At 35.5% G+C, this 20,439-nt stretch overlaps 1 protein-coding gene across 7 annotated transcripts in view; it reads right to left on the bottom strand.

Annotated features, from left to right (window-relative positions):
• The window catches only part of SLC39A10 (solute carrier family 39 member 10), a 124,487-nt gene that overhangs the window by 24,527 nt on the left and 79,521 nt on the right, over nucleotides 1-20,439 (bottom strand). For 4 of the 7 annotated variants that reach the window (XM_070508276.1, XM_070508279.1, XM_070508275.1 and 1 more), the window contains exons 2-3: nucleotides 11,542-12,566; nucleotides 9,144-9,351 (exon numbers count right to left, since the gene is read on the bottom strand). In XM_070508276.1, coding sequence (XP_070364377.1) covers nucleotides 9,144-9,351; nucleotides 11,542-12,555 — 1,222 coding nt within the window. In that variant the 5' untranslated portion in view covers nucleotides 12,556-12,566. Of the gene's footprint in view, nucleotides 1-9,143; nucleotides 9,352-11,541; nucleotides 12,567-14,099; nucleotides 14,233-20,439 lie in introns of those variants that run through there. The other 3 variants (XM_070508278.1, XM_070508277.1, XM_044768533.2) reach the window with 2 other exon arrangements.

Genomic DNA, 20,439 nt, shown 5'->3' with positions numbered 1-20,439 from the left:
TGTGACATTACTTTCTATTAATAACCTAAAACAAAATAGAAATGCTATGATTTAAAACTCTGCTTATTTTAATATTTATCTATGGAAAATTCCACTGAATGATAATTTTATCAAATTTTTAATCTAAAATGCTATTTTTCTAGTCAAATCTAACAGGACTATAAATCTGCTGAGAGACTTTATGTTAAGTCTTGTGATAAGAGAACAAAGGAAAAATGCATTTCCTCATCAAGATAACTTAAAATTTTCAAAGACAGAGAGAAGAATAGGTAAGGAAATGAAACTAATTGACCCACTAAATGCTGAACTTTATCAATAAAATTGTTTATCCATTGGGTGTTTTAGTCACAGCATCCAATAACATTAACACTACCTAGCTAATTCTCGTTAGCTAAATTAGCTCACAGAATGAAAACAACAGGTCACCTATTACTAATGGAAGCTCTGTGCTTTATCCCATATCTAACAGATAACTATTAAGTGGCCACAGGTATACACAAAGTCAGGGAGCCAATAGTTACTGGCCCACCAAACCAACAAAAACATCACAGCTCTCAAGATCCAATCATACTAGTGGGAAAGAGAGACAAAAAGTACCTATAATAACTAAATGGGACAAATTGAGGCTGGTAACAAAAACGTTAACCTGGAAATAAAATGTCTCATATATTAGTATATAACTCTCCCTCCCCAAATATATTTTTCCTTAGTTTGGCAATAATCCAATCTAGGAGCAATTTATCTCAAAACAATCTAAAAGCAACTTCAATTTAGAACTTAAACAGCACTAAGCTAATTAGAAAAGCCAGTAATTCATATTCCAAGAGACTCTGTAGTAGAAAAAAAAAAATGTACACTCACTAATGTAAATATATATGAATAAGGACTGCCAAAACTACACACACGACCCAAAACACCATACAAATTTGATAATTTTCATAAGTATTAGAAATTCTTATTAATTAGAATTATTTTGGCCAAACATTTACTGGAATTAGTCACCAAAATTACCCAATAAAAGTATTTCTTATTTTATTCCTATGTTTCAATTGATAGCCAAGAAATTCCTATAACCAGGTTAAGATACTAAATTGAAATCCACATTAGCCAAAATCTAGTTGGGTAAATTTTGTTAACCTGATTTATTCTTTTTTCTAGTATTACATTATATTTTACACTGAGAAATACATATTCATTCATTTCTGTATTTGCCTATTAAGACATTTATAATAGAAATTAAATGTCTAAATCTTAACATAGAAAGAATACCATTAATTTGTACAGTGGACATCTGAGATGATTAACAACTTATACAATATAATTTAACAAGCTAATAAAAATCTTAGCACTACATGCATATTTTAAAATTTGAGCTTATAAGATTATGAGACCCTATTAAACCAACATATAAATATTCCTATAAGCATATTTATACAAATCTAATCAGTAAAGACTTGAGAAAAATGCGATTCTATTTCCTAATCATAAAAATTATATCTGAAAATGAACATTATTCTCGGTATGTATTTCCTTTCTAAAAGTCTCAGCATATTAACTTCTGGCTAAGGGTATCTTGAATACGAAGAAAAGTCCAAGAAAGAGTCTACAAAGCCGTAAACATTTTGCAATGTTCTGAGATGATTTATACTCTCAAATGACTTTTGGTTAATAAGCCAAAAACCAAGTTAGCAAATGACAAAACAATCAAAATTGAATTCAGTGAAAATCAATTTGCCAACATGCAAACAAGTGAGCTAAATACATTATAAGTGAAATCCAATCACTGGTAGATTGACACACTAAATTAGCAAAGTGCTTACACATGTAGTTGGGGAGGATTTGTGTGAAAGGGGCATGAATTCATGTGTGCACAAATGGGTATATGCCACAAATTACACACTCCCAGTGACAATTTCTTATGTATCAGCTCTGATAATTATACCTCTTTCTCATCCAGGTGAGAAAGCAAGGAACTGAAATAAGAAATGTTTGAAAGAGAGAAGCCCACTATGATCAGAAAATCTTTGGCATTTGTCATATTTGACATCTAAAATTCAGAAAATACAAAAAAAATCACAATCCCATAAAGGAGAAAGCCTTACATAAATCAATCCAGGGTCATACCATTGCCCAACTTCAAGAGCACCATTCTCATTGTATCTTTGAGGGAGTGACATTTACTTAGAGTACAGTGTGAATGATACCACTTGAAGTTGTTTAAGAAATGGTATTATACTGAGCTTGGACAGTTGCCCCTCCAAAATAAGTTGACATATACATACATACATACACACACACACACTTTAAAAAAAATACAAATGCTTTTGGGTTTTTGGTTAGATAGTAAAATGACTGGCAATAAATTGGCTACTGAGAAACAGCAACGAAAAGCCAAGAATCAGAAAAAGACTTTGCTTTTAGATTAAAATTAAATAATTGATATATAACTTTGAACATCTTATTTAACTCTTTAAAACAGTTTTCCCATTTTACCAACTAGAGGAAATACATATGGTATGCTTGCTACCTTCAAACGATTTTTTAATTGATTTAAAAAAAATAACCAATTCTAGGACTAAAAAGGATCCTGTAACTTCCAGTAACATTTTTTGTACATAAAACAGAGGGCACAATTGGGACTATTATAAAATAGTTTATTACTCCTCTGTGTACACATTGTCTTGATCGACAGAGTTGGAAATTAGAAAAACTATTTTCAAAGATGTCAAGTATTCTGCCCCATTAAAAAGACAATTTTTTAAATTTCTTCCTTACTAGTAGCTATTTGAACTGGCAACATACTAGCTATTGTCATACTATATAGCTAGAAAGGACTTTAATAATCTACACTAGTATTCCTCAAACTGTCTTCATCTACGTTAAATAATAACACTTCACATCTACTAGAATGGGGAAAAAAAAAAGAAAGAAAAACATGTTGGCAAAGATGTGGAGAATCTGGAACCCTTGTACATTGATGGTAGGAACATAAAATAGTGTACCCACTGTAGAAAAAGTTTGGTAGTTCCTCAAAAAGCAAAATAGGATCAGCACATAACTTAGGAATTCCACTCCTAGGTAGATACATACCAAAAAGGACTGAAAGCTGAGACTTAGATACTTGTATGCCCGTGTCCATTACAGCATTATTCACAATAGCCAAGAGGTGAAAACAACCCAAGTGTCCATCCATGGATGAAAAGAGTAACAAAACGTGGTAATATAGACGCAATGGAATATTATTCAGCCATAAAAAGGAACGAAGAGCCAGGCCTGATGGTCTAGTGGTTTAATATTTGGTGCTCTCACCCCCAAGGCCTAGGTTCCTTTCCTGATTAGAGAACCACACTACCCATCGGTGTGTTGGCATACTGTGGTGGCTGCATATTGCTGTGACACCAAAAGCTATGCCACTAGTATTTCAAATACCAGCACGGTCGCCCACAGTGGACAAGTTTCAGTGGAGTTTCCAGACTAAGACAGACTAGGAGGAAGGACCTGGCCACCCACTTGTGAAAAATCTGACCATGAAACCCCTGTGAATAGCAGTGGAGCATTGTCTAACACAGCACCAGAAGGCGAGAGAGGACGGCGCGAGACAACTGAGCAGGGCTCTGCTCTGCTGTACGCAGGGCCGCTAGAGGCCAGAATCCACTTGATCACGCTAATACCAAAAAGGAATGAAGTTCTGATACATGCTACAATGTGGATGAACCCTGAAAACATTATGCTGAGTGAAATAAACCAGACAAATATATAAATTAAATAAATATAATTAATAAAAAGACAAATATTGTCTGATTCTACTTATATCAACTATCTAGAATAGCCAAATTCATAGAGAAAAAAGGAAGGCTAGAGGTTACAGGAGCTTCAGGTAGGGGAAAATGAGGAATTATTGCTTAACAGTTACACACCTTCTATTTGGGGTGATAAAAAAAGTTTTAAAAATAGATAGTGAGATGATTGCATAATATTGTGAATGTAACAAATAACATTGATATGTACACCTCAATGGTTAAAATAGCAAATTTTTTGTGTGTGCCCATGAGGGATATTTGCTCTGAGATAATATCAGTTGTCAATCTTCTTTTTTTTTTTTTGCCTGAGGAAGATTAGCTCTGAGCTAACATCTGTGCCAATGTTCCTCTGCTTTGTATGTGGGATGCCTCCACAGCATGGCTGAGTGGTGTAGATCTGCACCTGGGACCTGAACCTGCGAACCCTGGGCTGCTGAAGTGGAGCACGCAGAAGTTTAACCACTCGGCCACGGGGTCGGCCCCCAAAATGGCAAATTTTATACTGCATATATTTTACCATTTAAAAAAAGTTAAACAGCTAGCTAAGATGGCAAAGTCACAACTAAACCCAAAGTCCTCTCTTAATGCAGTTTTCTCCACTAAATCAGAGTATTTTAAGAGAATTATTGGCCAAGTGATTTATTTATCACTTACGTATTTACCTCATAAAGGTGGCTTCACATAAAAGATCTATAAGAAAAATAAGTACAATTAAACATGAAGGAAGGAATATATTATTATTAATCCAAATGGCAATCAATTTTTCAAAATTTGAGCTAATTAGAAGGAGAGGAACAAAAGATTACTACAAAACAAACTTGTATCTACATGAAGTTATTCAGAATATACCTATACTTATTTCAATGTCACCTAAAAATATATCTAAGAGTAAGGTTAAAGTATTTATGTCTCATCTAACATGAATTATCACTTATTTTTGCCAGTGCCAAGAAATAAGGGACAAAGAGCTACATTTCCCATTTCAGATAAATCAGAAAATTTCCAGATATTTTCTATAGATTGCAACCATTCCATCACAACTGTTTCATTAGCAAAACAGCCCTACTATTCCCATAAGTGTGTTATTATAAACATTTTCTTATACAGATTTACTGTTGATTTTTAAAAATAATCTTAGTTTTCCAGCACTAAAAATTTAAGTAATAGTCATTCTCCTAACAACTTGTAAATCTTTGTCAAGGAAAATTAGAATCCTTTCAACCTATGAGAAGTAAAGTTGACTTGAATTTATGGTATTTAAAATACTTTCCTATGCTATTTAAATACTTATTTTTAGAATTAATAACATTTACATTTAAGCTTACATAAATTCTACTGTAATTTCCTAGGTGTAGAAGAAAGCAATTCAGGCAATAAAATTGTTTTGATTTTTTCAATCACAATTTGGTATAAAGCAAAAAAACCCCCCAAAATAGCAATAAAAAACAACAAACAATAAAAGGCATCTTTTATAAAACTTATACCAAACTAACAACATGCAAACTATTAAATAGAACTAGCAATGTTTTCTTTATTTGCACCCAAGATACCATGTGCAATAAAGAATGCTAAATGTCTGAAATAAGCTTCCCTTAGTCTGCAAATTAGGTCGCTTACAACGTTAAAGGTCTCCAAGCTTTCGTTATTCACCAACTCCCTTCCTCATTATCGAGGGAGAAAAAGCATTCTTTTAAAAAGAAGCGCTCATCTGTGGAAACTTTCTAATTAATGTGGTTCAAAGCATGTGCAAGATGGCAGTTTCCTACACTGTTTCAGCATTTTAATTGGCAGAAAATGCTTAGTGGCCTCTTCACAACACCCCCCCCCCCCCCCGGTAATTAAGCGAGGGTCAACTCTATGAGTAAATGAACCAATCTCGGGAAACAAACCATTTCTACCATGCACAGTATACAGCATATTTGGTTTACAGCCGTCTTTGAACAGTTAATGAGGTAGTAGCTGTGTAGTGTGGGAGATTTATACACAACAAGTTAACCTTTCTTAATGGTGCAGTAGTCATTAAAAGTAATTACTAGCAGGGCATTCTCTCTAACAATTATTAACATCTATCAGGGCATAATTAATTTAAGCTTCATTTCTGACACTGCTAATAACCACCTGCAAACAACTAATCAATATTCACTATTAGTAATGTATTTGTTTTCAAAACAAGTGCAATTGCCTCTAAGGCTTATCAGATTGAATAAGCTGTAATTTGCAATATTACTATAGTCAAGCATCTGTCAACAGCTTCGTTAAAATATACACATTATGTATGTCAATATTACAACATAGATAACTTTAAGTCATAATCTCCAGTTGATGTGAAAATAAAGAACTAAAATTTTTTAAAAGCCTTAGAAATAAAAAAGTCTTTTGAATTCTAGATGCAACATTGTCTGTCAAAACATTACTAAATATACTCTCCTTATCTCCCTGTCATTTACATTCTAGCAAAGCATACTTAAGAACTTCTAGCAGGAAGCAGTAGAGCTCAGCATAAGAGAAGAACTTAGTGGTTACGATTACAGGCTTTAGATGGAGAATATTCTAGTTCATATCATGGCTCTGCTACCTGGCAGCTACGTGACCTTGAGCAAGTTACTTAACTTCTCAAAGCCTCCTTTCCTCAGCAAATTTAAGTAAATAAAAGTGTCTATCTTAAATTAAATATCTTTACCTTATAAAACTGTTTAGAACACATAGTAAGGTTCCAATAAATATGGGCTATTATGATTAATTTATCTAAAGTTATTTTCCTATTGCAAAGAAATTAATCAAGAATAGGTAGGTACCTGGGAGACTTACTTTGTTATGTGCTGAGAGCACTTCCTTTTATTTGTACTCTTAAAAGCTTTAAGGACCATCTCTATCCCAAATAAAATTCTTATATACTGAAATGTGATATTCTTAAATATGTCCACCCTATCCCTCCACTATGAAAAATTTTAAAATTTTGCCCTTCCAATCTTTTACCTTGCAGAATTCCATTTTTAGCCCATATTCATACTTCTCAATTTCATCTTTTATTTACTATGCAAAAGCACCATTACAACTTGGGGCATTTCAAGCAGAACTGCGTTCATCATGATTTTACACATGATGAAGTTCATGAAAATCCCACCCATTCTAAGACCACCATATTATCAAACTACACTAGGCTGATTGATATATTCATAAAATGATCTTCAAAGACTCATTTTCAACAAGTGTCTTTCCTGGGTTGTAAGTGAAAGCTTATAGACTAATACCAAGTGATTTTTTCAATCAATAAATATATGAGCTCTTACTTTTTGTCCAAGGTACCCTCTATCTTAGGCACTAGGGGATGAAAGACTCCGTCACTTCCTTTAGGCGACTGAAGTTCAACAAAAACAGATAACTAATCCAATTATTAAGATCCCCTAAGCTCTGTACTATGATGGAGACACGAGAGGATGTCAAGGAAGTGGACTTAATTAAGGCTAGGATAGTCAGTAAGTTACCCCAAAGGGGCTAATCCTTGAGCTGAATCTTTGCGGAATCACAGTAGTCAGTCAAGTAGAGAGGTTTAGAATGTGAAAAGGCAGAGAGGAATGAGGGAAAAACAGCATAATCTGTTCTCAGGAGTTCATTATGGTTAGAGCTGAGAGGAAAGAAATAAATGGTGGAGGATAAGGATGGAAAGGTAGGTAGGTAGGCAGGGGTCATATTCTGGAAAGTCTGACGGGCCAAGTGAATGACTCTGAACTTTGAATATAGCATAACGCGGTTTCCTAAAACATACGAGAAAAAATATAACTAGAACATCACACCAAATCCATTTTCTCATAGATATTATTGCTTATAATATAAAAGATATAAAGAAAAATATTAGACAGTTAATGAAAAACATTAAATAGTGTAAAGAAAAATGGGAAAAACCATAAAGGTGACACCAGAATTAACTAAATTTGGAAGATAATAGCATAGTCATTAATCGCCCAGAGGATTTATGAGAAAACCTTAGGGTTGGTGGGCTCTATCATTTATTAGGCCTGGGAACTGTGTGCAAATTACTAAACTTTTCTATACCTCAGCTTCCTTATCTTTAAAAACAAGAATCATATAACAGCTCTTTCATGTAATAATTTAATAGATTATTGTTACAATTTAATGAAAAAAATGCATATAAAAGACTTAGCACACAAATAGCAAAATGCTTAAACTTCCTAGTTTGATCCTAGCGCTATCACTTACCAGCTCTGAGACCCCCGGGAAAGTTATTAGATAACATTCTCCACCTCACAGGACTATTGTGAGGAGTAAACAAATTGATTTTAAAACAGTGACTGCAATATGTATTTGTTAATAAAATAAAAATATGTATTAACCAAACTCTTAACTATCACTAAAAAGAAAAAACTCTGTCACAGAATCTCATTTGCCATTTTAGAAAGATAAATCGAGCTTAAGTGCTAAGGATGACCTACAAAGGGGACAGGAACACAAGCAGGGAAGATTATGAGTTATTTCAACTATTCAGTAAAGAACCAAGAAGGACCTGAATTAAAGTTATGACAGAGTGGATGGAGCTAGAAGATACTTACGAGAAGACTCAACTGGACTTGACAATTGATTATACAAGGGAAAAAGAGAAACAAAAACAAAAAACCTAAGAGAAAAAAAGCCAAAGATTTTCAGATTTTCTCAAAGAATGAACTTAACAGCATTTGGGAGTGAACAAGAGGTAAAAACTTTATGTGGAGTAGAAGTTTTGAAAAATATTAAGTGGGAGATACCCACGAACATCAAGGTGGAGCTAACTAGCCAACTGGATGCCATGTGCCTGGAGAGAAGCTTAAAAATAGTTTTGGTTTTACCTTAGTTGAAGCTCTCTAGATGTGCCCATGACGAAGTTCATGTGCCAATCACCGGCATTTCTGAGACGTTCCTAGAGTTTAACCACAGACTTCCCTTTTTACTTCCTTAAAAACTTCATAATCTCAGCTTTTTGCAAGAGGCCCTCAACTCTGTTAAATGTTAAGTAATTATAACACCAAATAACTTAAATTACAGGCCCCATTATCAACACTTGCCCATCAAGAAGGATCTATTTATCACAAACCTGTACTTTCTTTTTATTCTAGTTCTCTATCCATAGCAAAACATCCCTCTGTAATGCCAGAAGAGATAAGTAAATGTTACTGTGCCTCCCGTCTTCCCCTGATCTTTTTTAAGCACACATATCTAAACCTCATTAAAACATATTGAAAGTCACCAAAAGGAAGGCAGTAATTTAGAATTACTCTCCAATTCAACTACATTAAAAAATAAATATATAAAGAGACTATTTTGAGGAGAAAAAACTTAAGTCTTTCTTACCTGATGCCCCTATATTTGTCTTATCTTCAGGAACCAGATTTTTATCCTTATTTAAATCTTCAACTAAAAGTTTGTCAAAATGCTCAATACAAAGTCTGCTGTCAATTTGATATAACAAAGCAGGGCAAAGGTATGTAAATAGATCCGGTGAGATCGGAGAGTTGGCACCGTGACCATAGTATTTTAACAACTGAGTGACGTTCAAACACTGCAAGGAAAGTGATAAAACAAATTAAGTAAAAAGAGTACTTTAAGAAGGTTAAGTAGAAAAATAAATTACTATATAATAAAAAATATTCTAAATATCATTTAAAAATAATCTGTAATACACAGATATGTATTACAAATAAAGCTTTCTGATAGAAATTTACGATAGGAATACATTCAACTTGATTACTGAAGACGTTTTATGGATTTTAACCATTTTCCACTCCAACACATGAAAGATAATGACTTTCTGCCATTGATAAGAGTAACTCACAGTTACATTTCCAAGATTCTTAAGGGGTGAGGAGAAAAATCACTTCCCCGGTCAAAGTACAATCATCAATCATTCAAGATTCTTATTTGTGAAATAGTGTTAAACAGAGTACTTCAATAACTTTATATTAAAATATGCCATAATATAGACATTTTTACTGCCTAAGGCACCCCGAAAGAATATTATATTGAAGAATTCTATCCCAGTGCTAAAACCAGAAGACGAAAAAAAGGCAGCTTCATCCACTGGTACTTTAAGTATAACATACAACAAAACAAACAGCAAACAAGTTTGGACCTATCACATAGTGAAAACAAACATCTAAAATTAACGCAAAGAAGACTGTACTGCCTCTTCTTCACACATATCAATGCTGGCTGCATTCTTGTTTACTGAACTGCTACCTGATTATGATTTTATCTATGGTCCGAAAAACCAAATCAAAATATACAAACAGACAGACAATTCTTAGGTCTGAACATGAGGTACCATCCTATCCAATGCACAGAACATTTCCAGAAATCCTGAGAAAATTCCCAATATGCATCAGACCTGTGAGGATACAAAATCACAGGTCTATGATGCAGACCCCAGTCTGATACAAAGAGTAAACATTAATGATAATATCCAGATATTATCAACAAAAGATTCTAGGATATTATCCATAGTAATAAATGAATATATTTCCTTAAAAGTAGACTTAAGATTTTAAATATAAGTTATTTTAAAATCAGTATTTATAACTGTTAAGAACCAAATATCTGATGATTTATCTAGGGAAGAAACAAAGATATTTACTTAGATGCAAAACATACTTCAATAACAGAGACAGAAACAGCAAAGGGTGAGGTCATTTTCCACATTAGATGGTGCTGCTTTTCATCCGTATGAACAAAAACGTCAATAATTTTTTCTAAACTTTAAAGACTGCTAAAAATTAGAATAAACAACGGTGTTGATATACCTTTAACGAAACAAAAATAAATGTGTTTAAGGTGAACAGTTTAAAAAAAAAATCAAGAAGGAACCAACCAAATGTGAAAGCATTTAAAAGAGCATGAAAATTTAGAAAATGCACCATCCCACTACTATTGGAGTTCCTTATTATTATATCTTTTTGCATTCATCCTAAACCTGCCAAAGGCATGAGAAAAGACTAACTCCACGAGCAAGCAGGCCCTATCATAACCTGACAGAAAACTAACCTACTGTATGTGCAGAATACCAGACTTTGGAGCTAGACCAATGACTGGGAACCATTCCACAGTTAATTCATTAAGTTAATAATTATGAAAAAGAAACTGTCAGGGCCGGCCTGATGGTGCAGCAGTTAAGTTTGAGGGTTCCACTTTGGCAGTCCAGAGTTAACCGGTTCAGATCCCGGGTGCGGACACGGCACGGCATGGCACCCCATGCTGTGGTAGGCGTCCCACATATAAAGTAGAGGAAGATGGGCACGGATGTTAGCTCAGGGCCAGTCTTCCTCAGCAAAAAGAGGAGGATTGGCGGCAGATCTTAGGTCAGGGCTAATCTTCCTAAAACAAAAAGAAACTGTCTAGTCACTTTCCAAAAGGAAAGGTTGAACAAAAAAGGCTTTAATTCTCAAATATCTAGAAACCAGCTAACAGTAACAACATGAAAACTACCTTGGGGAGTCAAAACAAGTCATAAGCAAGACAGTAAAATAAGGAAAGAAAATAACTGATATATTTTCTAACAACTTTTAAACACTTAGATTTGAGGGATGCAAACTTGAAAACAAATAATGCAAGCGAAAATTCAGATAAAAATCTTAGATCTGATTTTGATTCCTTAATGTATTTTGTTAGCGAACATTATCTGGAAAGAAGTTTGGATATGATTGACCAGTCCAGTCCACTGTTACTTCTCTGTTTGCAACTATCTTTTTATACTTACCTCATGTTGACGGTCATCTTCATTATGATCTTTGTGACTAGCAGCTGAATAAATTGCACTTTTTTTAACATGTGGTGCTTCTCGCTTTCTAGTATGTCGAAGTTCACCTTCATTATCAGGATCAAGATCTTGGTGTCCATGACCAGGATCATGACCATTATGTTCTGGAAGATGTACATGAGAATGACCTGGGTTATGTAGACGATCAGGTTTGTGGACCCGATTATGCTCATATTGTTCACCCTGATCACGGTTAGGGGGAAAACCTGGTGTAATAACCTCAGAATTTTCAGTGCTTTTCTTCCTATTTTTCTTTCTCTTTCCTTTTGGTAGCTTACTTTCAGATTGTTCCTGTGTTTTATTGGTCTCTGTTGAAGGTTCATGGCCAGGCTCCCCACGCTCACCGTGAGTAATGGAAACATTAGGAAAATGGCGAGTAGTGTTATGATCGAGGTGATGATGCAAACAATGGTGATGACATAAGCGATGATTATGGTCATGCATATGTTTATCATCAGATTTGACAGATACTTCAATTGTCTCTTTCTCTGGATCACACTTGTGGTTTCTTTTTGTTGATATACTGGTCACAGTTTGATTTTCTGAATTTAAATGATTATGGGAATGCTGGTGGTTATGTGAGTGAAAATGCTTTCCCTCTTGAACTGCCAAAATATCTAAATGAGAAACATGATCGTGGCCAAGATCCTCATGATTAATCTCAACTACTTTTATCTCTCCAAGGCCCAAGTTTGTTAAAAGTTTCTCCAGACCAAAAAAGGATAATCTTCCATTTTCACCATAACGATCAAAAAGTTTTTCAATATAATATTTTTTTTCATTTTCAGCATACAGCACTGAAAATTTGCTTGACTCCGATTCTGTCATTCCACGATGGTGTCTGTGATGCTCTTCAGAACCATGGTCATGTTCTTCATGGCAATGGTTGCAATGATGGAAAATAAATGTCAGCAAACAAATGAGGCAAAATTTTGTGTGCATATGTACCTTCATTTCTATTTTTCCTAAAGGGATTTAAAAAGAGAGGCAAGCATTAGTTTATACTTAGGCACATTCAAAATGATCATAAATTCCCCAGCAGTTGCCAATCCATTAGGCAAATGCTTTACTCCATTTCTTTCATGGTTATAAATCATTCTTTCCTTCTCCAATACCGTAGAAAAATGACCCCTTTTAATTTATCAAAATTGTGTACAGTCCTTTGAATAAATACAAATTGCTCAAGACTTATCTACAAGACTACTCTGACCCCCTTTAAGCACAACACTGATGAGCCTATGCATTTATACAGGAATTGTTGGCTCCTTTTCTATCTGGTCCTTTACAAAAAAAGTTTGCAGATCCCTGCTCGTAAGGTCCTGGTTAGTGCAATAAGGTAAGAAGATTAATTAAAATGATAAAATGTGTAAGAATCAAAAAGAAAGGAAACTATCATTATTCACGAATGGCAAGATTGCTTATGAAGAAAATCCAAAAGAATCTATAAGAATAAGTTAATTTAGTACAGTTGCTGGATATAAGGACAATAACTTAAAATCAACTGTATTTCTATACACCAGCAATAGTTAGAAAATGAAATTAGAAAACAGTATCATTTATAGCAGCAAATAGTTAGGAATAAATCTAACAAAAGATGTGTGAGACCTTTACATAAAAAAAGGATTAACTATTATTCAGAGAAATGAAAGACCTAAATAAACAGAAGGCTATATCATGTTCATGACTGGATGAGATATAGATCCAATGTAAAATCAATCAAAACTCCAGAAGTAATTTTGTGAAAACTGATGAGGTATTTTTAATATTTATGTGGAAACAGAAAGGGCCAAGAATGGCCAAGACACTCCTGAGGAACAAGATAGGAACAGTTACTCTACCAGTTACTAAAGATAGCGTGGTATTTTGTGTAAAGAACAAACAAATATACCCAAGAAACAAAACACAGCGTCTAAACATAGGAAAGATTCCCTGTTCCTTGGTGTTTGGTCAACTAGATTTCCATACACAAGAAAAAATAAATAAAACTTGACCCCCCACCTCACACCATATATAAAAATCAATTACCGATGGATTGTAAACCTAAATCTAAAACAATAAATATTAAAGCAATTGTGTCCAGAAACATGCTGTCCACTATGGTAGCCACTAACCACATGTGGCTACTTAAATGTAAACTGCAATTAAATTAAAAATTCAGCTTCTCAGTCACCACTGCTACATTTTAAATGATCAACAGCCACATGTAGTTCATGGCCACTATAACGGGACAGTGTAGATAACAGAACACATCCATAATTACAGAAAGTTCCATTGGACAGCATGTTTCTACAATACAGAGATATAACTTGTCAATTATGCAATTTTAAGGTTTTCTAGAATAAACAGGTGAGAGTCATTTTCATACTATATTTTACCTAACCTACTATATCCCAAATATTATCATTTCAACATGTTATCAATATAAAAATTGTTAATGCAATTTTTATGTTCTTTTTTAATATTATGTCTTTGAAATCTGGCATGTATTTTACACTTACAGAACATCTTAATTCAGACTAGCCATATTTCAAGTGCTTAATAGTCACGTGTGGTTACTGGCTACTATACTGGAAAGTGCAGCTGGAGAAGATTTATTTGGAAGACCAGCTTCAAGACCTTCAAGATAAGACACAAACAGCATTAAAGGAAAGGCTGATCAAGTACAGTACATTAAAATTAAGAAATTTCTGGGGCTGGCCCCGTGGCCGAGTGGTTAAGTTCGCACGCTCCGCTGCAGGCGGCCCAGTGTTTCGACGGTTCGAATCCTGGGCGCGGACATGGCACTGCTCGTCAGACCACGCTGAGGCAGCGTCCCACATGCCACAACTAGAGGAACCCACAATGAAGAATACACAACTATGTACTGGGGGGCTTTGGGGAGAAAAAGGAAAAAAAAAAATTAAGAAATTTCTGTTCATCAAGAGATATAATTAAGAGACTAAAAGGGCAAGCCACAGATTGGGAGAAGATTACCACAAGGTTACCAGTCAATAATATATAAGGAATTTCTACAAATCAGTATGAAAAGTATGAGACAACGCCATAGAAAAATGGGCAGGAAATTTGAATAGGCACTTCATAAGAGGATAGTCAAATTACCAAGTAGCATATGAAAAGATTCACAACCTCAATAGTCATCAGAGAAATGTAAATTAAATCACAATTAGATAATACTATATACCAAGCAGAATAAATAAAATATAAAAGATGTAGGCAAAAGGGGCTGGCCCCGTGGCCGAGTGGTTAAGTTCGCGCGCTCCGCTGCGGGCGGCCCAGTGTTTCGTTGGTTCGAATCCTGGGCGCGGACATGGCACTGCTCATCGAACCACGCTGAGGCGGCGTCCCATATGCCACAGCTGGAGGAACCCACAACGAGGAATGCACAGCTGTGTACCGGGGGGCTTTGGGGAGAAAAGGGAAAAAATAAAATCTTTAAAAAAAAAAAAAAAAAAGATGTAGGCAAAAATACGGGGTCAACTGGAACTTGCATACACTGCTGATTGGTATGTATGATTGGTATCCTTTGGAAAACTGTTTGGCAGGATCTGCCAGAAGTTGAACGTAAGCATATCCACTCACAAAGCAATTCTACTTTGGGGTATATGCTCAACAGAAATGCACGTACCAGAACACCAAAAGACACGAACATGAAAATTCACCTGATCATCATTCATCATAGTTCAAAACAGGCAAAAGGCCAAATGTTTATCAACAGCAGAATGGATAAATAAAACAAAATTATCTAACAATGGAATACTACACAGGAATGAAAATTATGACTTCACACATTAACACAAATGAATCTCTATAAGTACTACATGAGCAAAATATAACACTAAAGAAATACTGTATGATTCTGTACAGTGTATATTTCTATTTATATCAAGTTTAAAACGAGCAAAACTAAACCAAAATAATGATTACTTTTTGAAAAGAAAAGTGCAGGCAATAATTGGGATTGCAAAGTGTAGTAATGTTCTCTTTCTTGACTTGAAAACTGGTTATACAAATACGTATAATTTTTTTGTGATAATTTGTTGTACTTATACTCTGTGTATTTTTCTGTACATATTGTATTTCAATTTAAAAGTTTTTCTAAAATCAAATTTTCTCCAGTAAAGACCAACTAGAAAATGTAATTATAAACAAAAATTATAAGGTTTCTAGAAATAAACAAAATAAGACCATTAAAAGGAGAAATTTATAAGACATTATTGAAGGACATTAAAGAAGAACTGCAAAAACTAGAGAGACATCACTCACATAGACGAGATATGTAGTCTTCCCAAGTGTATACAACAAATTTAATTCAGTGTCAATCAAAATCCTGGTAGCTATTTGTTTTTATTGAGACTATACAAGTTCATCCAAAAATTCATATAGAAGAGCAAAAATCCAAGGACAACCGAGACAATTCAGAAGACTTAGCAAAGAGATAAAGATTTTTTTCACAAAGTTACACTAACTAAAGTTAACAGAGAACTGGCACAGGGCCAGATAAACAGACCAGAGGAGCAGAACAGAGTTCAACAAGAGAATCAGTAACATTGATTGTGAGAAAATAGTTCTTCCTCACACCATACACAAAAGTCAATTCCAAGAGGATTAAAGATCTAAATATAAAAAGCAAAATTCTTAAGTTTTAGAAGAAAATATAGAAGAATATCATGACCTGAGGATAGGGAAATATTTTTTTAAATAAGAGAAACAAAATACAAACGTTAAAGGAAAAAGTTTTGATTAGTTTAATTAAACTAAATTCTTTAAATATTGCCCTACCATAAAGAACACCATAGGGGCCAGCCCTGTGGCCGAGTGGTTAAGTTTGTGCACTCCGCTTTGGTGGCCCAGGGTTTCGCCGGTTTGGATCCTGGGCGCGGACATGGCACCGCTCGTCAGGCCACAGTGAGACGGTGTCCCACATGCCAGAACTAGAAGGACCCACAACTAAAATATACAACCACGTACTGGGGGGATTTGGGAGAAAAAAATAGAAAAAAAAAAAAGAACACCATAAACAAAGCTTATGACAAGCCATACACGGGAAGATATTGGCAATGCGTATAGATAAAAGATGCACGTAAACAATCAGTATCCAGGGGCCGGCCCCGTGGCCGAGTGGTTAAGTTCGCATGCTCAGCTCTGGTGGCCCAGGGTTTCGCCAGTTTGAATCCTGGGTGCGGACACAGTACCATTCATCAAGCCATGCTGAGGTAGCATCCCACATGCCACAACTGGAAGGACCCACAACTAAAAATACACAACTACGTACTGGGGGGCTTTGGGGAGAAAAAGAAAAAAATAAAATCTTAGAAAAAAAAAATCAGTATCCAGAATGTATAAAACATATATATATAAATTCAGAAAAAACTCCAATATTACATAGATAACTACACAAAGGACATAAACAAGACAGCTGGTTGAGCAGCAACAGGATTACTAACAATCTAGATGAGGTACCAAATCAGTAACAGGCAAAAATTACTATCTGACAAAAGCAGGTGTTAAGCAAAGACCTAATGTAGAGAAACAGAAACTACCTCACCCTCTTACCCTGCTGGTGGGAATATATTGGTACAACCATTTTGGGAAGCAATTGACATCTACCAAAGCTAAATATGAACACATTCCATAGCCCGAAAATTCCACTCCTATCTATTTATCCTAGAGAAACTCTTACACTTAGGCACAGGAAACAAACTTCAGAATCTTTATTGCAGTACTGTTGATTTAACCACCTTGTAACAGGATGCTTTGGTTCAAACAGCAGAACACTCAACTAAAAGTGGTTAAAACAAGGAGGAAAATTTCACATAAAAAGAAGTTGGGAGAAATGGGCGGTTCCAAGACAATTACCCTATCAAAAACTCAAGCTCTCTCATCCTCAGATTTGTCCCCTCAGAGGGTCAAGAAACTGCTGTTGGCACAATTCTATCCTTGCACAACCAAATCCAAAGGTGGAAGATTTATCTTCATGTCTCTCCCTTTATCCAAGGAAAAAAATCTTTCCCTAAAGTCCCTTCCAGATTTCCCTTTTCATGTTTTTGAAGAGGCTATACTACATACGAACGCCAAAACCAACAACTGGCACAGGAAGAAATTACCACGATCAGCTTAGACAAAGCCACACTCATCCCCTCGGGACTGGAAGAAGCCACCTTTCCTACGTATCCGGGAAAGGGAGTACTTACAGAACATGGGGGTCACACAGCAAGGAAAAAGGAGGTAGATGAGGAATGGCTGATGATTACGTATCCCATAGTGCCTGCAACAAACCTATATGCCCATCAGTGGAAGAATGGATAAAATAAATGTGGCATATTTCTGCAATTAAAGATTAACTGCAGTTATAAATGTATGACTATGAAGGAATATATAACATGCACAAATCTCAGAAACATAATTCAAAAAATAAATTGTGGGACCGGCCTGGTGGTGCAGTGGTTAAGTTTGTGCACTCCGTTTTGGCTGCCCAGAGCTCACCAGTTCAGATTCTGAGCACAGACCTATGCATCGATTATCAAGCTATGATGTGGCAGGCATCCCACATACAAGATAGAGGAGTATTGGCGGTGGATGTTAGCTCAGGGCTAATCTTCCTCAAAATAAATAAATAGCAAAAAGTCACAAGTCCTGTCATTTATACGGAATTTAAAACATGCAAAATACTTTACTTTGGGGGCATATATACAGGTAGCAAGAGCCTAACAGGGGGAGATCACGTTCTGGAGAGTGGTTTTCTTTTCAGGAAGAGGAGAGGAATCAGAGGCCGGAGGGAATGTATATATTCAACTGCATCTGCAGTGTTCTATGTTTTTAAAAGGAAGGGGATCTGAAGCAACGTGAAGAAACATTTAATACTTGTTCAAGCAGCATAATGGGAGGCTGGCGGTTGTTCTATTCTTCTATGTACTTTTCTCCAAGTATGAAAAGACATCACATAACCTCTACCAGTGATTAATCAAAGTGCAGTTGTAGCAGCAGCAGTGACAGCAGCATCTCAGTTACCTGGCAACTTGTTAGAAACGTAAATTCTTGCACCCCACCCAGACCTACTACATTAGGAACTCTGGCAGTAGGGCTGAGCAATGTTTTATCCTGTCTTCCTAGCGAGTCGGATGCAAGATACGTTGAGAACCACTACCTACACAAATAAATTATCAAACACTTCCATTTATTTAAAATATTTTAGTCAACTGAATATTATGATTACCTGAATAAATCAGGTTGAATTATATGTGAGTTCAAACTTTTAAAAAATAGTCTCCAAAAAATATTTTAATTCCAAAACTACATTTAGATTTTGTTTTGTAATCCAAACACTTCAGTTTCTTGTACAGTCTCATTGATAAAGTCACCATTTAAAATATATCAATTTTACTTGGACACTAATGAAGATGAAAAGGCAAGGCTAATTAAGACAATCACTATTAAGTAGAGAGAGGACAATTTTACACTCCCTGCGGTTACCTTGGGCTTTCCACTAGAAGAGGCTAGTGAAAGGTGACATTCTCAGTGAATGTTGCTCCATTCATCTGATATGTAAATATCTTGCAGTTTCTTCAGTGCACATTATCCTACTGTCAAATGCATAAGTGCCAGTGGTGGAAATAAAACATAAGTATACGTTGATCAGGCAACATCAAATGAATGACTCCATGAAACACAAAAACTCTGGGTGGTCTGAAGAGCTTTACATAGTCATTTGTCTCTATTTTTTTGTGTGTGAGGAAGATTGGCCCTGAGTTAACATCTGTTGCCAATCTTCCTCTTTTTGCTTGAGGAAGATTGTCACTGAGCTAAAAGCTGTGCCAATCTTCTTCTATTTTATGTGGGATGCCACCACAGCGCGGCTTGATGAGCGGTGCTAGATCCATGCCTGGGATCTGAACCTGCGAACCCTGGGCCACTGAAGCGGAGCGGGTGAACTTAACTACCATGCCACCAGGCTGGCCCCTCTATTTTTTAAATGTACAGTACCCAATTTGTTCACTGCAAGATTCTAAACATCTGGAGTCCTCTAATTATTTATATTCAAGAGAGCATCACAGGAATGCGAGTACATGAGTGACATCACAAGGTTAATATTAAACTTGTGTTAACTATTTTTTTATGTAAATCATTCAGAAACTTTGCAACTTTAGAACCATTATAGCAAATGTGTGCTTAAGAATCATCTGAATGAAGCATGTATTAGCATAGACTAAGCAGCTATTGCAAAGAGACCTCTCCCCAAGGGCTGCGGCTTAAGAAACAAGCTATTTCTCCCTCAAAAATAGTCCAAGGTGACTGCTCTAGGTCTGTGAGCAGCTCTGCTCCAGTCATTCTGCGACACATCAGCCTTACCCAGTGCTACTCCAGCTAGTGGTAAAACAGAAAGAAGGGAAGTCTAGGTTCAGAAATTTCTTCTGAAGCAACAAATGAAGCAGAGGTTGCATGTATCACTCGTCACATTCCATTGGCAAGAAATTAGTCACATGGCCTCAATCAGCTATAAGGAGACTGGGAAATACAGTCTCATGAACAACTTAGGATATTTCCCAAGCATTCTATGAAAATTAAGGATTCTTTTCTATGCACAGGACAAGGAGGATCTTCAGGGTAGAGACAGGAATGGGGGAAATGTTGCCTAAGTCCATATACCACTCAACCGCAAAACTGGCCTTTATAGGACTCAGCTTTGCCCTGGCCAACACAGTCTATTGTCTCTTGTGTTCTGGAATTTTCCAAGCTTTGTGCATTAAGAATGTTTTATAACTGAATATTTTTTTTAATTCAGCAATACATATTGAGTTATTTACCTAAGACTTCTGGGTGCTACAGACATCTATGTATAAA

This window comes from Equus asinus, chromosome 4 (assembly GCF_041296235.1).
Source record: "Equus asinus isolate D_3611 breed Donkey chromosome 4, EquAss-T2T_v2, whole genome shotgun sequence".
Lineage (NCBI taxonomy): Eukaryota > Metazoa > Chordata > Mammalia > Perissodactyla > Equidae > Equus > Equus asinus.
The sequence above is the reverse complement of the archived record's forward strand: the minus strand, read 5'-3'. Positions and strand labels throughout refer to the sequence as shown.